Source organism: Eptesicus fuscus, chromosome 6, assembly GCF_027574615.1.
Source record: "Eptesicus fuscus isolate TK198812 chromosome 6, DD_ASM_mEF_20220401, whole genome shotgun sequence".
In the NCBI taxonomy this organism is placed as follows: domain Eukaryota; kingdom Metazoa; phylum Chordata; class Mammalia; order Chiroptera; family Vespertilionidae; genus Eptesicus; species Eptesicus fuscus.
The window spans coordinates 78,176,953-78,197,268 of record NC_072478.1 but is presented as its reverse complement, the minus strand read 5'-3'; the positions used below and the strand labels follow the sequence as shown (position 1 = coordinate 78,197,268).

The 20,316-nt window shown below is 41.2% G+C and overlaps 1 protein-coding gene and 2 non-coding genes across 3 annotated transcripts; all 3 read left to right on the top strand.

Annotated features, from left to right (window-relative positions):
- Positions 1 to 2,834: 2,834 nt before the first annotated feature.
- Positions 2,835 to 18,361, top strand: HSPA9 (heat shock protein family A (Hsp70) member 9). The gene is made up of 17 exons (XM_008141750.3): positions 2,835 to 3,015; positions 4,053 to 4,111; positions 4,342 to 4,429; positions 5,082 to 5,263; positions 6,122 to 6,246; positions 6,795 to 6,868; positions 6,948 to 7,054; positions 7,758 to 7,920; positions 8,314 to 8,406; positions 11,997 to 12,206; positions 13,648 to 13,875; positions 14,615 to 14,719; positions 15,931 to 16,048; positions 16,473 to 16,567; positions 16,902 to 16,994; positions 17,187 to 17,327; positions 17,636 to 18,361. Exons 1-17 carry the CDS (start codon positions 2,935 to 2,937, stop codon positions 17,711 to 17,713), a joined length of 2,040 nt encoding a protein of 679 aa, XP_008139972.1. The 5' UTR covers positions 2,835 to 2,934; the 3' UTR covers positions 17,714 to 18,361.
- On the top strand, positions 12,772 to 12,846 carry LOC114233526 (small nucleolar RNA SNORD63). The gene has a single exon (XR_003619674.1). It is a non-coding gene; the product is annotated as a small nucleolar RNA SNORD63 (small nucleolar RNA).
- LOC114233528 (small nucleolar RNA SNORD63) lies at positions 14,220 to 14,288 on the top strand. The gene has a single exon (XR_003619676.1). It is a non-coding gene; the product is annotated as a small nucleolar RNA SNORD63 (small nucleolar RNA).
- Positions 18,362 to 20,316: the final 1,955 nt, after the last annotated feature.

The window sequence follows — 20,316 nt, the reverse complement described above, 5'->3', positions numbered from 1 at the left end:
GCCTGCAACTTTGAAGTCTGTACAGCAAAGTCTAAAGTCTACCTCTGAGGGTGAAAAGGGACCTGTGCTACTGTGGTACATTGTCAGACCATAGGATGATGGCCCAGGACAGCCCAGAGGATAGCGAAGATGCCTCTCTCAGCTGGGAACTGATCTGTCTCTCCGTAGATGGGGAACCAGTCCACAGTGCCTTGATTTACCCTTTTGGGTGAAATTTGACCTAAATCCCTCAAGCTTCTTTTACAACATAGCCTGACCCTGCTATAAAGTGGACAATAGAGAGATTTAGCCAGTTAATGGCACCATTAAGTTTAATACTATCCTTCAGCTAGACCTCTTTTGCTGTTCCTTCCCAAGGGAAGTGAATGGAGAATGAGGCCTTTTTAAATCAAATGTGTATTTTTCATACATGCGAGCTATTAGGACTCTAAAAAATGACCCTCAGCTATATGCTACCTGTAAATTAGATCTCTCTGTAATTGCTATAGAACTTGAAAGAAAAATATACTTAAATGGAAAGAAACATTTAAAGATGGATGAATTTGTCAGTCCTTTGCCAATATTTGCCAATCCTTGAGGTATTAAAAATGACTGTCCTGCCCTAGTGGATTTGACTCAGTGGATAGAGCATCAGCCTGTGGACCAAAGGGTCCCAGGTTGGATTCCAGTAAAGCGCACGCACGTACTTGGTTGCAGGCTCCTCCCTGGTCCGGGCCCTGGTCGGGGCTTGTGCAGGAGGCGACTAATCGATGTCAGAAAAATTCATTTTTCTCACATCCTTGTTTCGTTCTGTCTTTCCTCTCTCTTCCACTCTCCCTAAAAATCAATGGAAAAAATATCCTTGGATGAGGATTTTAAAAATAATAATTTTTTTAAATGACTGTCCTTGTTTTGTTTGTTTTTTAAATATATTTTATTGGTTTTTTTACAGAGAGGATGGGAGAGAAACATTGATCAGCTGCCTCTTGCACACATCCTACTGGGGATGTGCCAGCAACCAAGGTACATGCCCTTGACCAGAATCGAACCTGGGACCTTTCAGTCCGAAGGCTGATGCTCTATCCACTGAGCCAAACCAGTTAGGGCATACTTTTTCTTTTTTAATAAGTTCTTATTGATTTCAGAGAGGAAGGAGGAGGGAGAGAGAGAAAAAAATCATGGATTGGCTGCCTTCTGCACACCCACTACTGGGGATGGAGCCCAACATCAACACATGTGCCTGTTAGGTTTGATGGAGCAATTGAATTGATACCCCTCACCCAGGAACTGGCTTTTTGGATGTCACTAAGGATATTCCCTTCGCTAAGGTCACATTTCACTTGTGGTGACCACATTCCATTATCTCCCCTCCAGGTATGCATAAAGAAGTCTCTGCCCAGGAAAAAAGCCCGCCAAAAGTCCTTTAAAAGCCGCTGACACCCGTCCCTGGGTGCTGGAGCCATCCTGGCTCAGCCACCTGGTGTTCGGATGAGGGAACAGATTCGTAATCCCTCACCACTCTGCCTCCTGCGTTCCTCTCTCGGTGACCTAACAGTGCCCTTTATTCCCCAGGCCGATCCTCTATCCACTGAGGAAAGAATCTGTATAATCTATAACCAATGTGTGTGTTTTTGTTGTCTCTTACTTCCATTCCCCTCACAATGCACATTCCAGTTATCTTCTTCCCCAACTTTTCCTGACATTTCCTTTACAATTCCTCACACACTGATCACTGAATAGTGGAGTATCTTTTCCTCTTTTGAAATAGGACTTTAAAGCTTAAAGGACAAATTACTTCATTTGCAGAATTAAGCTCAAGCTGTGATAAGTGAATTCACATTTTGTTTTCACTGTATACTTAGTGTCTGTCACATCAGTACATATTTGTTGAATCAATAAATTAATTTTTTCTCAAAACCCTGAAATTGGTCACAGCGCGGTGGCCACTGCCATTTTGTTACAGAACCCACAGTCTGCCCCTAGCAACCAGCATAAGGTTGGAGAAGGCCCTGAGTACCCTCAGTGAGGGCCAGCCCGGGGTGTGGATATGCATTTCCTGTTACTGCGGTGCCGACTGGGGGACCCGATTAAAGAAGGTGAAGAGATTTGCCAAAGAACATATATGCATAACCGGTAGACAAACAAGTGATGTGATGGCCAGAGGGAAGGAGGAGCGGGGGCTGGGTGGAGTTGGGGACTTGTGGAATAGTGTCAACCATAAAAATAAAGGTTAAAATATACCAACAGGCAGCCAGAAAACGAGCAACGAAGGTTCCGAGCCTGAGGTTTACACTGAACAAAGACCCAGGACAAGATGGCGCCCTCCGCTCGAGGCGGGAGCAGGAATAACGTCCACGCGCAAGGAGCGTGCACACGCCCAGGCTCGCCTGCGGCTCCGTTCGGTGGGACGTCCAATGAGTGCCGTAGTCACACTCCACCCCTGTTTTCCGCCACTCCCTGAGCACATGCGCTCCAGGCGCTCAGCCGGGCGCCAGCTGCGCAGGCGCAAGAGGCCCCGCCCCTCACGCAACTGACGCAAGGAGACTGTAATCCTTTCGCAGTTTATCCCGTGTGACCTTGAGTCTTTGCTGCCTCCGAGGACCAGGGCTGTCTAAGGCTGTTGCCTTTATATATCTCTTAACCCCCTCGCCTCGCAGTGAGTCCATACCTGCCACAGCCAGAACTGAAGGACATACTTTTTCAACCATCATGCTGCGGAGCGTAGTGGCCGTACGCGCTTACTCCGGCAGCGGCGGTCAGGTAGTCTCTGGTCAGGCATTACAGGCAGCGCCTCAGCGGAAGAGCGGGCCTCCAGGCTCCAGCGACCAACCCCCGCCCTCCCCACCCCACGTGGTTGGAGGTTTCCAGAAGCGTTTCCACCGCCGCGCAGCACCGCGCAGATCCCGGCTGTCCGAGTGACTGTTCGCTGCCTCCTGCTCTCACCGTTCAGCCGCCATGATAAGCGCCAGCCGAGCTGCGGCATCCCGTCTCGTCGGCGCTGCAGCCTCCCGGGGCCCCACGGTCGCCCGCCACCAGGTAAGAAACTGCCAGGCCTTCCCCGAGGGCCTCACGGCTCACGGGCTTGTGTCTTGGAGCTGCAGGCCACGCGCCCTTCGGGGTCAGAATCCTCTGGGGGAGATCAGGTGGGAAGAAAGGTAACGGGCCTTGTGTAGTCAGCGCTGCCGATTCAAGGCCCATTTCAGGGTTTTATTTCCGTGTCTCGAGCCCTGCTGAGTCACACCCCTTGCCAGCGTGGAGTCTTATTTCACGAAGAAGTAGGTAGGGGTCCTGACAATCCGTTTTGTGGCTGATTAAACAGGTTTGAGCTTGTGGGCGAGGGATGCAATTCTAGTTAGGAGGGAACCGCTCTTCAGGTTTGTAGTCTCACCAACGAGTCGGAGACGACTGTTCTCTTCTGTAAGATACAGAGTGTGCAAGGACCCCGTTGCAAAGATGAAATAAAGCAAGAGCACACCTTAATAAATCCAGAATCAAGTTCCCGTTCCTTTGTTTAGGAATGTGTGTGTAGTTAGTTCCCCCAAATTTTGGGGTTAAGATTGTCCTCTGTTATTTCAAAAAAATGTAAGCAAATTGGGGAAAAGCCATGGTGCTTGTTGCCACGGATGATCAAAAGCCTGCATCTTTGAAGAACTGGAATTGTCTTACTGGGGTTAAAGAAAGGCTTGGACGTAGCCTAAAATTAGGTCATAACCAAGGTCTTTTCTTTGATCCTGGTTGGAGGCTACTCCTGAAAAATTTTTTTTTTCTAAGTTGACTCCACAAGATTTCTAATCCTGTCTCTCTAAAGCAATTGCTTGGCAGGGTCAGGGTAAATGTTTCCAAATAAACTTATACATGCAATACTCAAGTGTATGTAGGGCTTTATTAAACTTGCTGTTTCAGTACCACAATGCCTCTTAATACATGAAATACTTTATCATTTCAGTATATTTTATACATGGTAGCCACTCAGTTAAGTAGAATGAGAGTTCGAGACTTTCAGAAGAATAATTGGAACAAGTTCAAGTTTTCAAATGTAATAATGGCTGATGTAATTGTTTTTTCTTTTTTAGGATGGTTGGAATGGCCTTAGTCATGAGACTTTCAGAATTGTTTCAAAGCGGGACTATGCGTAAGTATAACTTAATTTCCTTTGAGAGATATATTCTAAACCCCAGAGCAGTGGTCTCTAACTTTGTGATTAATGATTCTGCTCAGGGAAAAATGATACATCTATATTTATTTTCAGATTACGTAATGTGCCACTATTCCCACAGTATCCAATATTTTCTTATATTCTTGTAACCATTTTAGAGAGCACTATAAAATGATAGCTATAGCATTGTTTTAAATGTTTTACAGATCAGAAGCAATCAAGGGAGCAGTTGTTGGTATTGATTTGGGTACTACCAATTCCTGTGTGGCAGTTATGGAAGGTAAACAAGCAAAGGTGAGCATGATTTGAAACTCTGGGTCACAATTATTGCATGGTGCTGATAATTGAATGGATTTGACTTCCAAGGATTTAGGTGTGTCCTCTCGGACTACTAAATTACCATTGGGGTGGCTTACAGATAGATTAAAGATTACTTCTGTTATCAATCCCAAGTGGAGCTCCACATAACACATGGGCTACAACCTAAGTAAAGCATCTTAGGAGATTCCTATTATGGTAGCTATTCCAGAAGTTTCCTTACTCTTTTTATGACACTTTTATTCCCACTAGGTTCTTGATATTTAGAGCACCTGAGATTCTTGAATTGTTTCTTGGCAATTTTTATATGCCTGAAACTTTTTAGCCATTACCAAAAAAATTGAGAAATGGATTTAATTCTTCTAGAAGGAAAGATTACCTTGTCCTTACATTGACTATGAAAGCTCTGATTTATCTTTATTCTGGTTTTCTTTCTGTTGTTTCAAAATAAAGGAATACAGATATTTTGAACATCCACTATCTCTAGTAGAAGGTACTTACCATATCAGCATCCACTATTCTTGAGCATTTATGTTGTGAGTTGACATCTGTTTTGTCTTAAATGATTAATACAAAGATAGTGGTGGTCACTGGAACCTCATTCTCTGTCTTGCTTTGGGTGTTTTAGGTGCTGGAGAATGCTGAAGGTGCCAGAACCACCCCTTCAGTTGTAGCCTTTACAACAGATGGTGAGAGACTTGTTGGCATGCCTGCCAAGCGACAGGCTGTCACCAACCCAAACAACACATTTTATGCTACCAAGCGTCTTATTGGCCGGCGATATGATGATTCTGAAGTCCAGAAAGACATGTGAGTAATTACAAAAGCATAGTTATTTGCGAAGGCCACACAAAAGGACCTTTTAGCAGTTCCCTTGAGCACATTGGTTATTTTGTGTGTCCCTGGGGGCAAGCCCTCACCTGCCAAAAGGATATCTCCTTCAAAAAATTCACTTTGGCCTCCACAGATTAGGTCTTTGCTGTGTATAGATGTGGTATATGAAGATTTGGCTAGTCATTCCTGGGCCATGTAAATTGGTGTTAAATTCGTAAGGCAGATAGTGGAATGTGTTGATCAGATATGTTTTCAAGGTTTGTGTTGTGGCATGTATCAATACTTCATTACTTTATATGGCCAAATAATAACCCATTGTCTGGATATATACATTTTGTTTAGCCATTTATGTGAATGGACATTAACCTTTTGCACTCGGATGTACGGTTAGCATTAGAATAAAGGAATCAGAAAAAAGCAAGCGAATGCAAAGGGTTAAGTTTGGTTTTCCCCTTTTTCTTCTTAATTGATTTTAAAGAGAGGGATAGAGAGAGAGAGAAACATCGGTCTGCTGCCTCTTGCACGACTGGGGATTGAGTCTGCAACCTGGGCATGTGCCCTGACCAGGAATCATTTTCCAAATGATTATAGTTATCATAAGTTTTTATTTATTTACTATTTTCCCCTAAGTACTGGTCTATAGCTGCATAAGTTGTTTGGTGGGTAGTAGAGAATGTTGGGTTTCATCAGGGTGTTTTGATATGTTAATGTTTACTTTCTAAAGGCTTTCATTAAATTAATTTCTGAAGTTCTCATCGACCATGTATTTCTAGGGATGGGAGGGTGGACATTCATGGTAGATTGCACTGCCATGTTTTTTACTGTGTCTTGCAGTAAAAATGTTCCCTTTAAAATTGTCCGTGCCTCCAATGGTGATGCCTGGGTTGAAGCTCATGGAAAACTTTATTCTCCGAGTCAGATTGGAGCATTTGTGTTGATGAAGATGAAAGAGACTGCAGGTGAGATGTTTAGTTCACGTCTGGGAAAGTATCAAGAACTGGGTGATTTATGTGAGATCACTAGCTTTTATACCCCACTGTCCCTTGGGTGAGTCTGATGGCTTTTATATAGAAAACCTAGGAATGGCAAAACTCTTCATACTACTCCCTGCAGATTGAATACATTTTCCAAAAAATGGTGGCTTTCTTGTTTCTTTTTTCCAGTAGGGGAGTAGTATTTTGAAAGCCAAAAGATTACACATAAGCTTTTGTCTGTTAGGTAAAACTTTAGAACTTCCCATTTGAAGAAACTAGTAATTATTTTAAGTCATTCTAGTTGTTGAAGTTTCATTGAAGTGTTAGTGAGGTCTTGGTTTTTAATTATTATCTTCAGATGGAGTATTTTCCTATAAGTTCTCTACATGTTAGGTTCTAGCATGCTGAAAAACTGATGAGTGCTGTTTGTGGCTCCAAAAAGATGATATAGGTTGTTAGGTTACATTAGTAATTTTGTTACCTATGTCATCTGACAATCTCATGATTGGATTCATTCCTTGATTCTTTTCCAGAAAATTACCTGGGGCATACAGCAAAAAATGCTGTGATCACAGTCCCAGCTTATTTCAATGACTCCCAAAGACAGGTGAGTCAATTAGCATTTTTATTTAGGAAATTAGTGGTATTGTGGACACAAAGGTGGAAAATGCTTTTTACTTTTTTAGGCCACTAAGGACGCTGGTCAGATAGCTGGACTGAATGTGCTTCGGGTAATCAATGAACCCACAGCTGCTGCTCTGGCCTATGGTCTAGACAAGTCGGAAGATAAAGTGTAAGTCTGTATAATAAACTCCACCAAGACTTATCCCAAGTCTTGATTTCTTAGTGATTCTTATATTTAGACTAAAATATAATGCCTTGATGTTCTTCAAGGCTGTATAATCTGTTTTTCACTCATTTCAAGACTTTTTTACTATTTTCCCCTAAGTACTGGTGTAATAGGGTCATTCCCTCCTCTCCAAAGGAGTGGTTTTGCTTTTAAATGAATTTATTAATTTCAGCTGTATGTATACTTTACGTGTTAGGGCCATATGTTAATACAAATGTCACACAATTATCAAATTTTATAATAATTATACTTTGGGGGAAATAAGACAAGTTTATTTTTTTTTAATATATCTTATTGATTTTTTACAGAGAGGAAGGGAAAGGGATAGAGAGTTAGAAACATCGGTGAAAGAGAAACATTGATCAGCTGCCTCCTGCACACCCCCTACTGGGGATGTGCCCACAACCAAGGTACTTGCCCTTGACCGGAATCTAACCTGGGACCCTTGAGTCCGCAGGCTGACGCTCTATCCACTGAGCCAAACCGGTCAGGGCGACAAGTTTATATTTATTTGGTTACTGAAATGGATATTGGCTTACAGATTCCACCATGTGCTGGTCAGATGTTTTCAAGGTTTGTCCATGTTGTAGCATGTATAAATACTTCATTACTTTTGTTCCTTAAGTTCTTCCTTTTTTCTTTCTAGCATTGCTGTATATGATTTAGGTGGTGGAACTTTTGATATTTCTGTCCTGGAAATTCAGAAAGGAGTATTTGAGGTGAAGTCCACCAATGGAGACACTTTCTTAGGTGGTGAAGATTTTGACCAGGCCTTGCTACAACACATTGTGAAGGAGTTTAAAAGAGAGGTTAGTTACTGGTGTGGTTAATCTGTAAACATCGGGATGTGAAAATTTCCTCATTCAGATAGCTGCCCTGAGTAGAACACTGAAATATTTGTATTTCAGTTGAAAGGATATGGCACTCTTTGTACAATATTGAAAAAGGAATTCTAGGAACTCCTTTTTTTGAGCTAGACTACTACATTTGAAAGAACTGAGATCGGTTCTGCCTTCTGACTCCAGGCATAGATAGCCCTTTTAAAATAGCTTTTCTTTTCCCTACAGATTTTTAAAGGAAAGAAGTAATTTATGCTTGTTTATAAAGTTATGGCTCTATTTTGTGTTGTTAACAGCGTATCACTGCAATTTAAGAGTATTTATCACCTCACTAATATTAGCATTAATATCTTCACTTTGTAGACAGGAGTTGATTTGACCAAAGACAACATGGCACTTCAAAGAGTTCGGGAAGCTGCTGAGAAGGCTAAGTGTGAACTCTCCTCATCTGTGCAGGTGAGACGGACAAATCCCAGCAGTCTTGATGGATCTTTTAAGCCTGAGCTTACTTGAATATAGCATATTTTAATTGTTTTACCGTTTTCTGATTGTTGGTAAAAACCTTTCCATGAGCAAAGGAACAGGTGTGTGTGTGTGTGTGTGTTTTAATGGATGACCTAAAGTTGTTAACCATCCAAATCAGAGGTTATGTGTACTGGAGCTAAAATCTAGACTAGCAGTTTGCAAAACTATTAATTGCTAGCCTGTAAATACCAGGAGACTTTCAGCACTGCTATCTTCACTTAACTCAAGACACCTTTGTGTGGGTCTCTAATAGTTTCTCCTTTAATTTGATTTACCGATCTAGAAAGTAAGCTATGAAGGCTGGGGTTTATACACCTGAGCAAGTTTTTTCCCCTGGGCATCAGATTTGCTCAGCATCTGTTTTAAGGTGTCAGCCAATCCTGCTTCATTTCAGAGAGATGAAGCTTTGCTTTGCTTTAATAACCAAGAATAGAATTGTAGAAAGTATGGTAGATCTGGGTCAGAGACGAAACAAGGTGGAAGGCAAGAGATTTAACTTCAGGTTCTTAGGTGGCAGAGAAACAGAGCCTGTGATTACTTTAGTTGTTTGATTAAAACTAGGAGGAGAAGAGATTAAACAAGTGAAACCTGGAATTTTTTTATTATTATTATTTTTTTTTAAGTAGCTATGAGGAATGACAAAGTTGTACAAAGTCACCCAGGGTGATGATGTTGCTTTGTTTCCTGAGTGGCAGAACTTTGCAACACGATGGGTTAGGGTTGAAATATTGCAGTACTGCCAGAGAATAGCTTAAAATTCTTCCCAGGGGTCTGACACTTTTTGGAGGCAAAGGTTGGTTGGTTTTATGTGGCTGTACAGTAAGTCCTCACTTGATGTCATCAATAGGTCCTGTGAGTTTTAAGCAAAATGTTGTATAAGGAAACCAGTTTTTCATAGGCTATTTGATAAATTCCTATGACATCTCATCGATGTTAAAATGTCGTTATTCAAAGACCTGCTGTATCCTGTTGATAGGCATTAGGGTGTTTTTTTTCCTCATCATTTTGTCAAAACCCAGCAAGGTATATTGAGCATCCTTGTATATTAATGTTTGTGCATGTGTGATTGTAAACCTTTAGGATAAATTCTGAGAAACACTACCCTCATTCGTGTAGTATGTCAAGCCAGAAGTAACATAATGTAAAGGTTAAGAGTGGCTCTACAAGTAGACTGTTGGGGTTCAGGTCCTAGTTCATCACTTAGCAGTGTGACCTTGGGTGAATGCCTTAACATTTCCATTCTATAAAATGCAGATAACAGTGCTACTTTTCCCCTTAGAATTTCAAGGATTACTAAATTCATATATACATGTAACATGCCTAGAACAACATGTAGTAATAAGTACTCTGAATGTAAGTTATTAATGTAGTAAAAAGGCAAAGTTAGATTTATAATAGAGGAACCTGACAGTTGACCAGAGGTGTTGGACATAGCAAGGAGACGTCTGAAAGATGAGTTAATTAGGAAATGCTGAGTTAATCAAGTATGAAGTGCTAAGAAGGGGGGGTCAGTGTGGCTGAAGTGCAGATGGGCATGGGACAGGAGGCTAGAGTTCTAACTTTATAGATTTGTGTTTTGGTATCTGTTCTGAGTGAGTATAAACCACTAAAAACTTTGTATGGGGGGCAATAACATGGTCAGATTTGGGTTTATGAAAAACACTTTGGCCAAGGTAGAGCACAGTTTTATTTTCAGTGGGAAAGGGTTCTGTGGTAGAAGGCAGCCTGAGTGGATGTGGGAAATCACTGGGAGGTTATTGTAGCGCACCAGGTGGTAAGAGAGGACTGATAGTGAAAGATACTTGGATTTGAGAAAAATGAAGGACAAAACTGTGATGAACTGGTTTTATAGAGTTGAAGTCCTGGAATTTTTCATGTTGTCATTAACTTATAGCATAGAGAACTACACTAAAACAATAGCCCCATGTGGGTATTTAAAATTAAATGCAAATTTTAAATTATGTTCCTCATTTGTGCTAGCTGTATTTCAGGAGCTCAGCCATAAGTGGCTAGTGGCTGCTGAATAGAACAACACGGATTATAGGACATTGCTGTTGTCACAGAAAGTTCTATTGAATCATATTGGTTTGGATGATGCAGTTCTATTTTCTAATTTGGATTATTGACATTTTGCAAAGAAAGAAGTAAATTGTCAATGGTATTCTTAAAGGCAAAACCCAGTAACACTGTTTCTACAGAAGATGTGTTAACTCGCATATTAAGCATTTAATAGTCCCAGTTCTTTACCCAAGGAAAAGTTTAAGGATTTGCTCCCCTCCGTCTTTAATCCCTGCAGGCCTTGTTTGATGTGAAGTTAGAGAGGCATAAGGTAATTCTGTTCCCGAGGGTCCACCCCTAAGACATCTGTTTTAGCATGTTCAGTGATGAGATTTTTTTGGTCTAAATATTCTTTTTTAAAATATATTTTATTGATATCAGAGGAAGAGAGAGGGAAAGAGAGATAGAAACATCAATGATGAGAGAATCATGGATTGGCTGCCTCCTGCACGTCCGCTACTGGGGATCTAGCCCACAACCCGGGCATGTGCCCTGATTAGGAATTGAACCGTGACCTCCTGGTCCATAGGTCGATGTTCAACCACTGAGCTACGCTAGGCAGGTCTAAATATTCTTAATCCATACCCTAATAGGATTTGGGGTTTATTAAATACTAGATATTACATGGTGTGACTGTGGTCATGTTAGCAGCTGTCTGTGGATATGATAGCAGTAAAGTCAGTCCTTGTAATTAAAGAGCATCTCTGTTGGTCTAGCGTTCTAATCATCTTCCTGAAACTTATAAAGCTCTGGCTTGGTGGCTGGCTATTTGGTTCAGAGTTTATCTTGGATGTGTGTGTTTTTTAACTACCGTACATGGAATTTTTTAAAACTTGGTGGGAAAAACAGTAGTGTAGTTCTTTTTTCCTTTAAAAAGTTGTTTGTTTTTTATTGATTTCAGAGAGAGGGAGAGGGAGAGAGAGAGAAACATCATGGATTGGCTGCGTCCTGCATGCCCCACATTAGGGATTGAGCCTGCAACCCAGGCATGTACCCTGACTGGGAATCGAACTGTGACCTGGTTCATAGGTCTATGCTCAACTACTGAGATACACTGGCTGGGCTGTAGTATGATTCTTAATATACAGAGTGGGACAAACGAATGTTTACAGTTGTTTGTATAGAAAATACAGTAATTAATAATATAAGAATAAATTGTTTCGTGTACTCACAACTATAAATCTAATTTTGCCCCACCCTATATATTTAGTGGTAAAATATTTCTTGTCTCCTGAACGGCTTTTTCCTGTTTCTCTCCTCTGGTCTTCATTGTTTAATAATAAAATTCTGAAGTGTTTTTACCTTTGGAAAGATAAGAGTTGGACTCTTAAAGAGTCACTGTTGTTTGGTAGCTATTCCTTTAAAGTAGGTGTGACCACTGTGGCATTCAAAGTCTTCCTGTCCTACAGTATTTATTGAATAAAGAAACTTCACCACTACTGATCTCCCTCCTTTCTTTACAGACTGACATCAATTTGCCATATCTTACAATGGATGCATCTGGACCTAAGCATTTGAATATGAAGCTGACCCGGGCTCAGTTTGAGGGGATTGTCGCTGAGCTAATCAGGAGGACCATCGCCCCATGCCAAAAAGCCATGCAAGATGCAGAAGTCAGCAAGAGTGACATAGGAGAAGTGATTCTTGTTGGTGGCATGACTAGAATGCCCAAGGTATGGATGGATCCATGGAATTCTCAACATGGCGAGCAGAGGGGACCTACCTGCGTATGTTTTTTTTGGGGGGGAAACAAATGGCTTATGTGTAGGGATATGACTATGTGGCCTTTCTTCCATGGTGATCCAAAAAGGATGAATTTGTGCTTTTAACTGAAGAGTTCTTTTCAGCCTCTTTTTTAAATTCAAGGATATAAGAAAAAGGATTAGGAAGGGCAAAATGTCCTTGGGGTGATGACAAGGAGGATTCTGAACTTCAGTCTTGAAGAATTTTTAGGAATGAACATGAGGTCAGAGATAGCTTAAAACCTTGATACTGCCCTGGCTGGTGTGGTTCAGTTGCTTGGGCATCATCCTGTGCACTGAAAGTTTACTGGTTTGATTCCCAGGCAGAGCATATGCCCAGGTTGATGTTTCAACCCCTTTCCTCTAAAAATCAGTTACAAAGTATATATATTAAAACCTTGACACCAACTGGCCTCTGTGGAATAATTTTGGACATGTGTCTTTATAGCATAGTGTTCAAGGCTTTTAATTAATTGTACCTCTTCAACAAAGATTTGTGCAATGATGCATTCTATTCATCAACACATCATTCTGAAAAGACAGGTGTGTAGAAAGTTAATGACTGAGCACAGAAACTGTTGAAGATGCAATTCTTTATGACTTTCATAGAATTATCTTGGGCCTTGATATTTTCTTTAATTTTCAAGTATGTGGTCTTAGGAAAATATGCACAGAATAAATCTGGAGAGAAAACGAGAGGCTTTGGACCTAGATGATATTCTGTTAGCAAATATCCTAGATGCTATTTAAATAGCACTTTTCCTAGCATTATTTTAAAGGAGGGAAGAGCACGTCCCATGTTAGCACCACTGTTGTCATTGTATGACCTCTGCACTGCTTCCTTTTAGTTAGCTTTTAGTCTATATGTAGATCAGCTGCCTCCTGCATGCCTCCTACTGGGAATCAAACCTGTAACCTTTCTATGCACCAGACATTGCCCATCCAACTGAGCCATACCAACCAGGGCTACACCATTTCTAATGCAATGTATTGTATGGGAAACCAGATAACAAACTTACACAAATTCTTCCCAAATTTAAAGGGCTGTGAATGACATATCATGTGATTAAAGTATATGAGTGTTACCTACATGATATACTCAGATCATTAACCCTTTGCACTCGCTTGCTTTTTTCTCGATTCCTTTATTCTAATGCTAACCGTGTCGAGTCACACTCGACATCCGAGTGCAAAAGGTTAACAAGCATTCAACTATGAAATACTAGTAATTTGAGTGAAATTCTTGGGTCTGGAGCAACTTATCCTACAACTTAATTTGCTATGGTCTTGGGACATGTGTTCTCTCTCCCCTTCTTGGGCAGTTAGTTGCTTTGAATAGTGGGTGACAGATTCTTTTTTTCTTGGTGCTCAGGTTCAGCAGACTGTGCAGGATCTCTTTGGCCGAGCCCCAAGTAAAGCTGTCAATCCTGACGAGGCTGTGGCCATTGGAGCTGCCATTCAGGGAGGTGTGTTGGCTGGAGATGTCACAGATGTGCTGCTCCTGGATGTCACTCCCCTTTCTTTGGGTATTGAGACTCTGGGAGGTGTATTTACCAAACTTATTAACAGGAACACCACTATTCCAACCAAGAAAAGTCAGGTAAGAGCCTCCCCTTTCTACCTTGTCACAGAGATACTAGGTTCTGTGAGGGATGTGATTGCAGCCATTTTTGTGAGCTTTTCCTGGAAAACTTGACTCTTTAACTTACCAAAAGAAGCCTCATCATTTGGGACTAAATTCTCTCTATTCTTCTATTCTCAAAGGCAATAAAAAGAATGGCCTGGCCAAGGCAGTGCAATGAGCTTCTATTACGGGTGAATGATGGTTGTCCTGTTACGCCAGGCAGGGCTATTTGGACAGTGACTGGGGTCTTTGGATTAAGAATGATCTCTTGACTTTTCCAATTTTGATGTTTTTATGAAAAACTGGCTATTGCTGTATTTGTGCTATGATGTTTTGTCAACACATCATTCTGAAGAAAAGTATGTGGTGACGTCCTGTGACTGAGCATAAAATGCATGCCCTATCTCTGACCTATTCCCCCAGATGAGCATGTTTCAACATCTCATTTTTTTGGCACCTTCTTTTGAGGCCTTATGTGCCAATGCTGCATCTTTTTACAGTGCATTTGCTGCTTAGAGAAACAGTAGTTATTGCGTGCCCTTTTGGTGTGCTAATCCTACTCCTGTTCCCTGCAAAAGACATGCCTTTGTTCTGAAAACAGTGTACATTAGAACTCTTCCAGTATTACATTGTGAGTTTCTTTCTTTGGCTTGTTCTCTGTGTAAGGGGAGTAGTTTAATTAGATAGCCAACCCAGAAAGTTTCTTTTTCCCTAGGTGTTTTCTACAGCTGCTGATGGTCAGACTCAGGTGGAGATTAAAGTGTGCCAGGGTGAGAGAGAGATGGCTGGAGACAACAAACTTCTTGGACAGTTTACTTTGGTGGGTATTGGGAATCCTAAATATGTTCCTCCTTTTTTATTGTACAGTTAGACTTTATTTCAACCCCTATTAATATTACTATAAATTGCTGAAACACAGGTAGTCTGTTATCTTAACATAGTGTACGTACAAATTCTGCAACTAAAGAGCCCTTCGTTTCAGTTTTTACATAGAAGCCTTGCTTGTGCCTTAGGAACTTTAAAAATATTATAAATATACTAGAGGCCCGGTGCACAAAATTTGTGCACTGGATGTTGGGGGGGGGGGTCCCCTCAGGCCCAGCTTGCACCTTCTCACAGTCTAGTACCCCTTGCTCCTTACCACTCAGCTTGCTACTCCTTAGCACTGCCGCAGAAGCGGGAGAGGCTCCTGCTGCTGTGCTCGCCAGCCCTGAGCCCAGCTTCTGTCTGAGCGGCCCCTCCCCCTGTGGGAGTGCACTGACCACCAAGGGGTAGCTCTTCCATTGAGCGACCAGTTGTTCCACCATAACAGTCGCTTAGGCTTTTATTATATAGAAGACTAGAGGCCTGGTACACTGGTGGGGTCCCTTGGCCTGGCCTGCGCCCTTTCACAATCTGGGACCCCTTGGGGGATGTCGGATTGCCAGTTTCAGCCGGATCCCTGTAAGCCAGGCTGCACCACTGCAACTGTGCTTGCCAGCCATGAGCCCAGTGTCTGGCGCCCGTTGGTCAGCTGAGTGGCGCTCCCACTGTAGGAGCGCACTGACCACCAGCATCTGCCCCCTGGTGTTCAGTGCACATGATAGCGTTCAGTCGTTCCGGCTTTTATATGTATAGATAGAAGATGTAAGAGGGAAGTGTTCATAGACAGTGCTAATTAGGAGAAATTTTTGGTTACTAATTTAAGAGACATTTGATATTATTGGCTTCTAATTAGTGTTGCTTACTGGTTCTTGGTGAGATGAACAGTAATGAGGTTTGCTGCTATTATTGTGTCCCCAAGTACATAATAACAATTATGATTACTTGCTACAACCAGCCTTTACTGGCATGAGCCCCGTTTATTTCAGGTAGCAATGGAAGTACTACCTTTACTTCTAAACTTGTTTTTGTACATTTCAGTGAAACTATAGCTGGTTCCTCCCTGGAACCAAGTGATTTGTTCCCCAGAAGACTGTATAGGTTTGAAACTAGAGCACTGTACCTCTTTGTGAGAAGAGCTTAATCTGTGTATTTACTTACTTACTTTAGATCGGAATTCCCCCAGCCCCACGTGGAGTCCCTCAGATTGAAGTTACATTTGACATTGATGCCAATGGGATTGTACATGTTTCTGCCAAAGATAAGGGTACAGGACGCGAGCAGCAGAGTAAGTGTTCTTATTATTTATCAGACTGTATGGATGTGGTAAGAGACCTTGCAGTTTCTTTCTGTTGGGAACTAGACCCTCTAGGTTGTGCATATCTTTTTCTAGCCTCGGGAGAATGATTCCTCTTAGCCCCTTTTCTCAATTATCAGATTCACATTATTGTGGTGTTTATTCCCTAAAATAGGCAAACACAGAGCCTCTGGATTGCTAAGCTTAAAGTTTTGGCAGAGTGCAGGATAGTTGGTCTTTGTGTATGTCAGATATTTGTTTCCTTCTGTCTGTTGTAGGACAATAGGGTATTCCTCTTCATAATTTACATTAAGATTGGCTATTCTGAGCAGGCATATTGTTTCCTCAATACAAATAGAGGGTGAGGTAAATAATTTTACCAGGGAAGTAACAAAATGCTTTCTTTCCACTATAGTTGTGATCCAGTCTTCTGGTGGGTTAAGCAAAGATGATATTGAAAATATGGTTAAAAACGCAGAGAAGTATGCTGAGGAAGACAGGCGAAAGAAGGTGATTGGTACTTTGTCTTTTCAGCTGGGAGAGGAAAGTGGGAGTTTAGACATTTATCTTCGATCTTATATCTTCTGTTACCCTCAATTTATCCCCTTTCCCCCTTTGCTGTAATTTATTTGGAATGCCTTTATTTATTCCAAATCTTTCCATGTTGATTATGTTACAAAATCCAGCTAAAATCTCTCACATCAGACTAGCTCACACCAACCACAGTGATTTCTCCCCCTTACTGTTTTTACTCTAACTATATGTAGCAGTCAGCGTGTTGTCTTTCTCAGTGAGGGCTTTCAGCCAACCAGTTGGGAAGTCTTCATTTTCTAATGTCTCTTAGGAACGAGTTGAAGCAGTTAATATGGCTGAAGGAATCATCCATGATACAGAAAGCAAGATGGAGGAATTCAAGGACCAATTACCTGCTGATGAGGTGAGTCCTCTTTTATAATACAGTAGTTCAAGAAGTTGGTAGGCATTGTCACCAATGTCAATAAAGATTGTGTGGGTCTTGATGGGAATTTAGTTTTTTAAAAATGTTTCTGAATATTACTGCTTCATGTAATTGTAATAGGATAAGAAAACCTGAAAAAGTGTGAGGGCTTTGTTTTATTTTCTTTTTAAGTGCAACAAGCTAAAAGAGGAGATTTCCAAAATGAGAGAGCTCCTGGCTCGAAAAGATAGTGAAACTGGAGAAAACATAAGGCAGGCAGCATCTTCCCTTCAGCAAGCGTCATTGAAGCTCTTCGAAATGGCATACAAAAAGGTACAAGGACTGAAGGGTGTTTTGCGCAATGACTTATTTTCCTTCTCGTCTGATCTTGATGTAACTGCTTTTGATGACTCACTGATGGCTCCCTACATAGCCATTTTATAGAACTGGGAGTGTTGAAAATATCCTTCCTTCTTGACTCTTTGTTGTGAGGGAGGTCAAAGGGAAGGAGTCACAGAAACTACCAATAGTGTACAGGGAGGGAGGGAAGGGGGATGGATGGAATAGGTGGGATATGGCTCAAGAGAGCAAGCTACCAGCCTTAACATTAAATGAGTGACTGTTAAATGTTTTCTTGACAGATGGCCTCTGAGCGAGAAGGCTCTGGAAGTTCTAGTGCTGGGGAACAAAAGGAAGATCAAAAAGAGGAGAAACAGTAATAACAGTAAACTTTGGAGCCAAAAGGACAACATATGACGCTTGGGAGTGAAAGGACTTCCTGAGCAGAAATGGGCAGACTTCAGTCTTTTACTGTGTTTTTGCAGTATTCTATATATAATTTCCTTAATATGTAAATTTAGTGACTTAGCTAATGATCATTTAATGAGTGATAATTCCATCAGTAACAAAGCTCACAATGTTCTGTCTGTCCCTAACCTATCATTTTTCAGCTGCACGAAAAAGGGAAGATGATGAATTGATTGTAAAGACTTAACATGTTTTGTGCTGAATTACCTGTGTTTCCAAGGGGTGAAACCATCCCACACACAACAATGAAGGTAGTCAGACCTGGAATAAAATCAACTGGGGATATAAAATACTTAAGTACTGCCATACCAGCCTGTGTGTGTATACATGGGATCCTTCAACAGAGGCCTTGCAGGACAAGCCTGCTGTGCCACATTCAGAGGTAGAGCAGGGGAAGCTAAGCTATTTATGTTAGGTACAGCTTTTAAAAGAAGGTAATAAGGCTCCCTGATTTTCCTATGGCATACTTTTATAGCTACCTTCTGGCCTTTGGCACCTGTATCCTGGATTATTCTTTTTGATCCATTCTGAATTTTTTTAAAAAATAAATATGAAAAGCATCTTGATCTCTTATTTGTGAGGAGTGAGGCTAAATACAAGTTTGGGTCTGAGGTTTTTTGTTGATTTCTTATAACCCCACCTTTTATTTGGAATGTTACAAGTCTAGATCTCTAGCACAAAAACAGGCTACTATTTTCACATTGCTTTCAGTTCTAAGTAGCTGTATATATAAATCTAGTAGTAAATCCTAAGTTACAAGTTTAATGGCTCAGTAATATTAGGTACTGGTAATGACCATATTTACTTTCACTCTCAGTACATGGCTAGTCTTATCCTAAATTCTGATGTAGTTCTAATTACCACGTGCTGACAACTTCAGAAACAGAAAGGTGACTGCATCTTTCTTGTATCTTATTTAAGTGCTAGGAATTTTTCCCCAAAAGCCTTCCAAGAGAAGACTATCGTATGCCATGCCTACAGGATTCTTAAGAATATGGGGCTTAGATCCCACCAGAGGTAATGCCTTTTATTTTGTGCTGGTATTTAGAAATGAAACTCATATATACTTTAAAACTCAATACAATGAGGCCCTGGCTGGGTAGGCTCAGTTGGTTAAGGTGTCTTTCCAGTAGGCCAAGATTGTGGGTTTGAATTAGAGTTGGGTTCTAGACAAGAAGTAACCAATGAATGCATGAATAAGTGGAACAACAAATTGATGTTTCTCTCTTCCTCCCTCTAAAATCATTTTTTAAAAATCAATACAGTACTGTAACATGAAGGACAGTGTTTACATGATAATTACATTCCTGGAAAATTGGTCATTAACAGCCATGTAAATACTTTCTGGAGACTCTCATAAAAAATAAATTCTAGGTTCAAGTTCTTAGCCAGATGGACACTTGGGGACCTTGTGGGCTGTGCAATACTTCATGGAGGATTGTTTTGTGGTATGTTATTGTTAGACTAGGGACCCAGTGCAGGAATTCGTGAACCTTAAAAGGAACTTTGGGCCACGAGGCTGCAGTGGGCATAGGGATAGGTCTCTGCCCATCCCCCCATGGCTGATGCCCACCATGTTCCACACATGCCCCCTGGTGGTCAGTGCACATCATAGCAACCAGTTGTTTGGGTTTTGTTTGTTTGTTTTTTCAGTCTGGCCTATTCGCATATTATGGTTTTATAGATAGATGTTTAGCATCTGCTGTTAGACCTTACCCACTAAACACCTCTAGAATCTCTTAATTATTAACTAAGCCTTTCAAGGATTTCAAAAGCACTTCAATTAAGAACTACTGTCTTATATGATTCAAGATCCATCCTTAGTATCAGGGAGAGCAACCAAACATCCCCTGAAACAATATAGGTTCTACTAGGAAGGAGGGAGAAGAGCTGCCTGAATAGATAACCCACAACTCTCAAGCTTCCCCATGTGTAGTGAACATACAGCAGTATTCCCGATACAACCCAATAAAACATACTAGTGCAAACAGCCTTGAAAGGCCAAAAGATTTTATTCTTCAGATAGTTTCCCTTTTGTGACAAGTGCTTGGTAGGTCCCAAAAGGAACTTCTGATTTTCCTTCCTTAAGTGGTCTTTCAGTAACTGCTGCTTATGGTTGCCCAAACCTGGAATGAACAAATCTTAGCAACCTTCAAAGTGCATCCAGAATCACCATCTCCACTGTACAACTTAGTATTAGTTACTACTTGGATTATTACAAGTAGTCTTCCCCACTTAAAATTACACACCTTGCTACTTTTTTCCCCGCAGCAGTGATGAGGCCCCTCATTACCTTCTCCCTAACTTCCTATTTTACTTTGTGGTCTTTGTCCTCCCTTGCAGGAATTCTCCCAGCTTTCCACTTGGCTCACTTTATTCCTAAGGTTTTGAAATTTCATAAAATAGCTCCCAGCCCAGCTGGCTTGGCATAGTGGTTGAGTGTCGACCTATTAACTAGGAGGTCACAGTTCAATTCCCAGTCGGGATACATGCCCAGGTTGTGGGCTTGACCATG

Excerpts from the sequence above, each read along its gene's own strand:
- HSPA9 (XM_008141750.3), top strand. The coding sequence starts at position 2,935 with ATGATAAGCGCCAGCCGAGCTGCGGCATCCCGTCTCGTCGGCGCTGCA. Across the intron at positions 13,876-14,614 it reads TTCCAACCAAGAAAAGTCAG|GTGTTTTCTACAGCTGCTGA; the intron begins GTAAGAGCCTCC and ends CTTTTTCCCTAG. Across the intron at positions 17,328-17,635 it reads TCGAAATGGCATACAAAAAG|ATGGCCTCTGAGCGAGAAGG; the intron begins GTACAAGGACTG and ends TTTTCTTGACAG.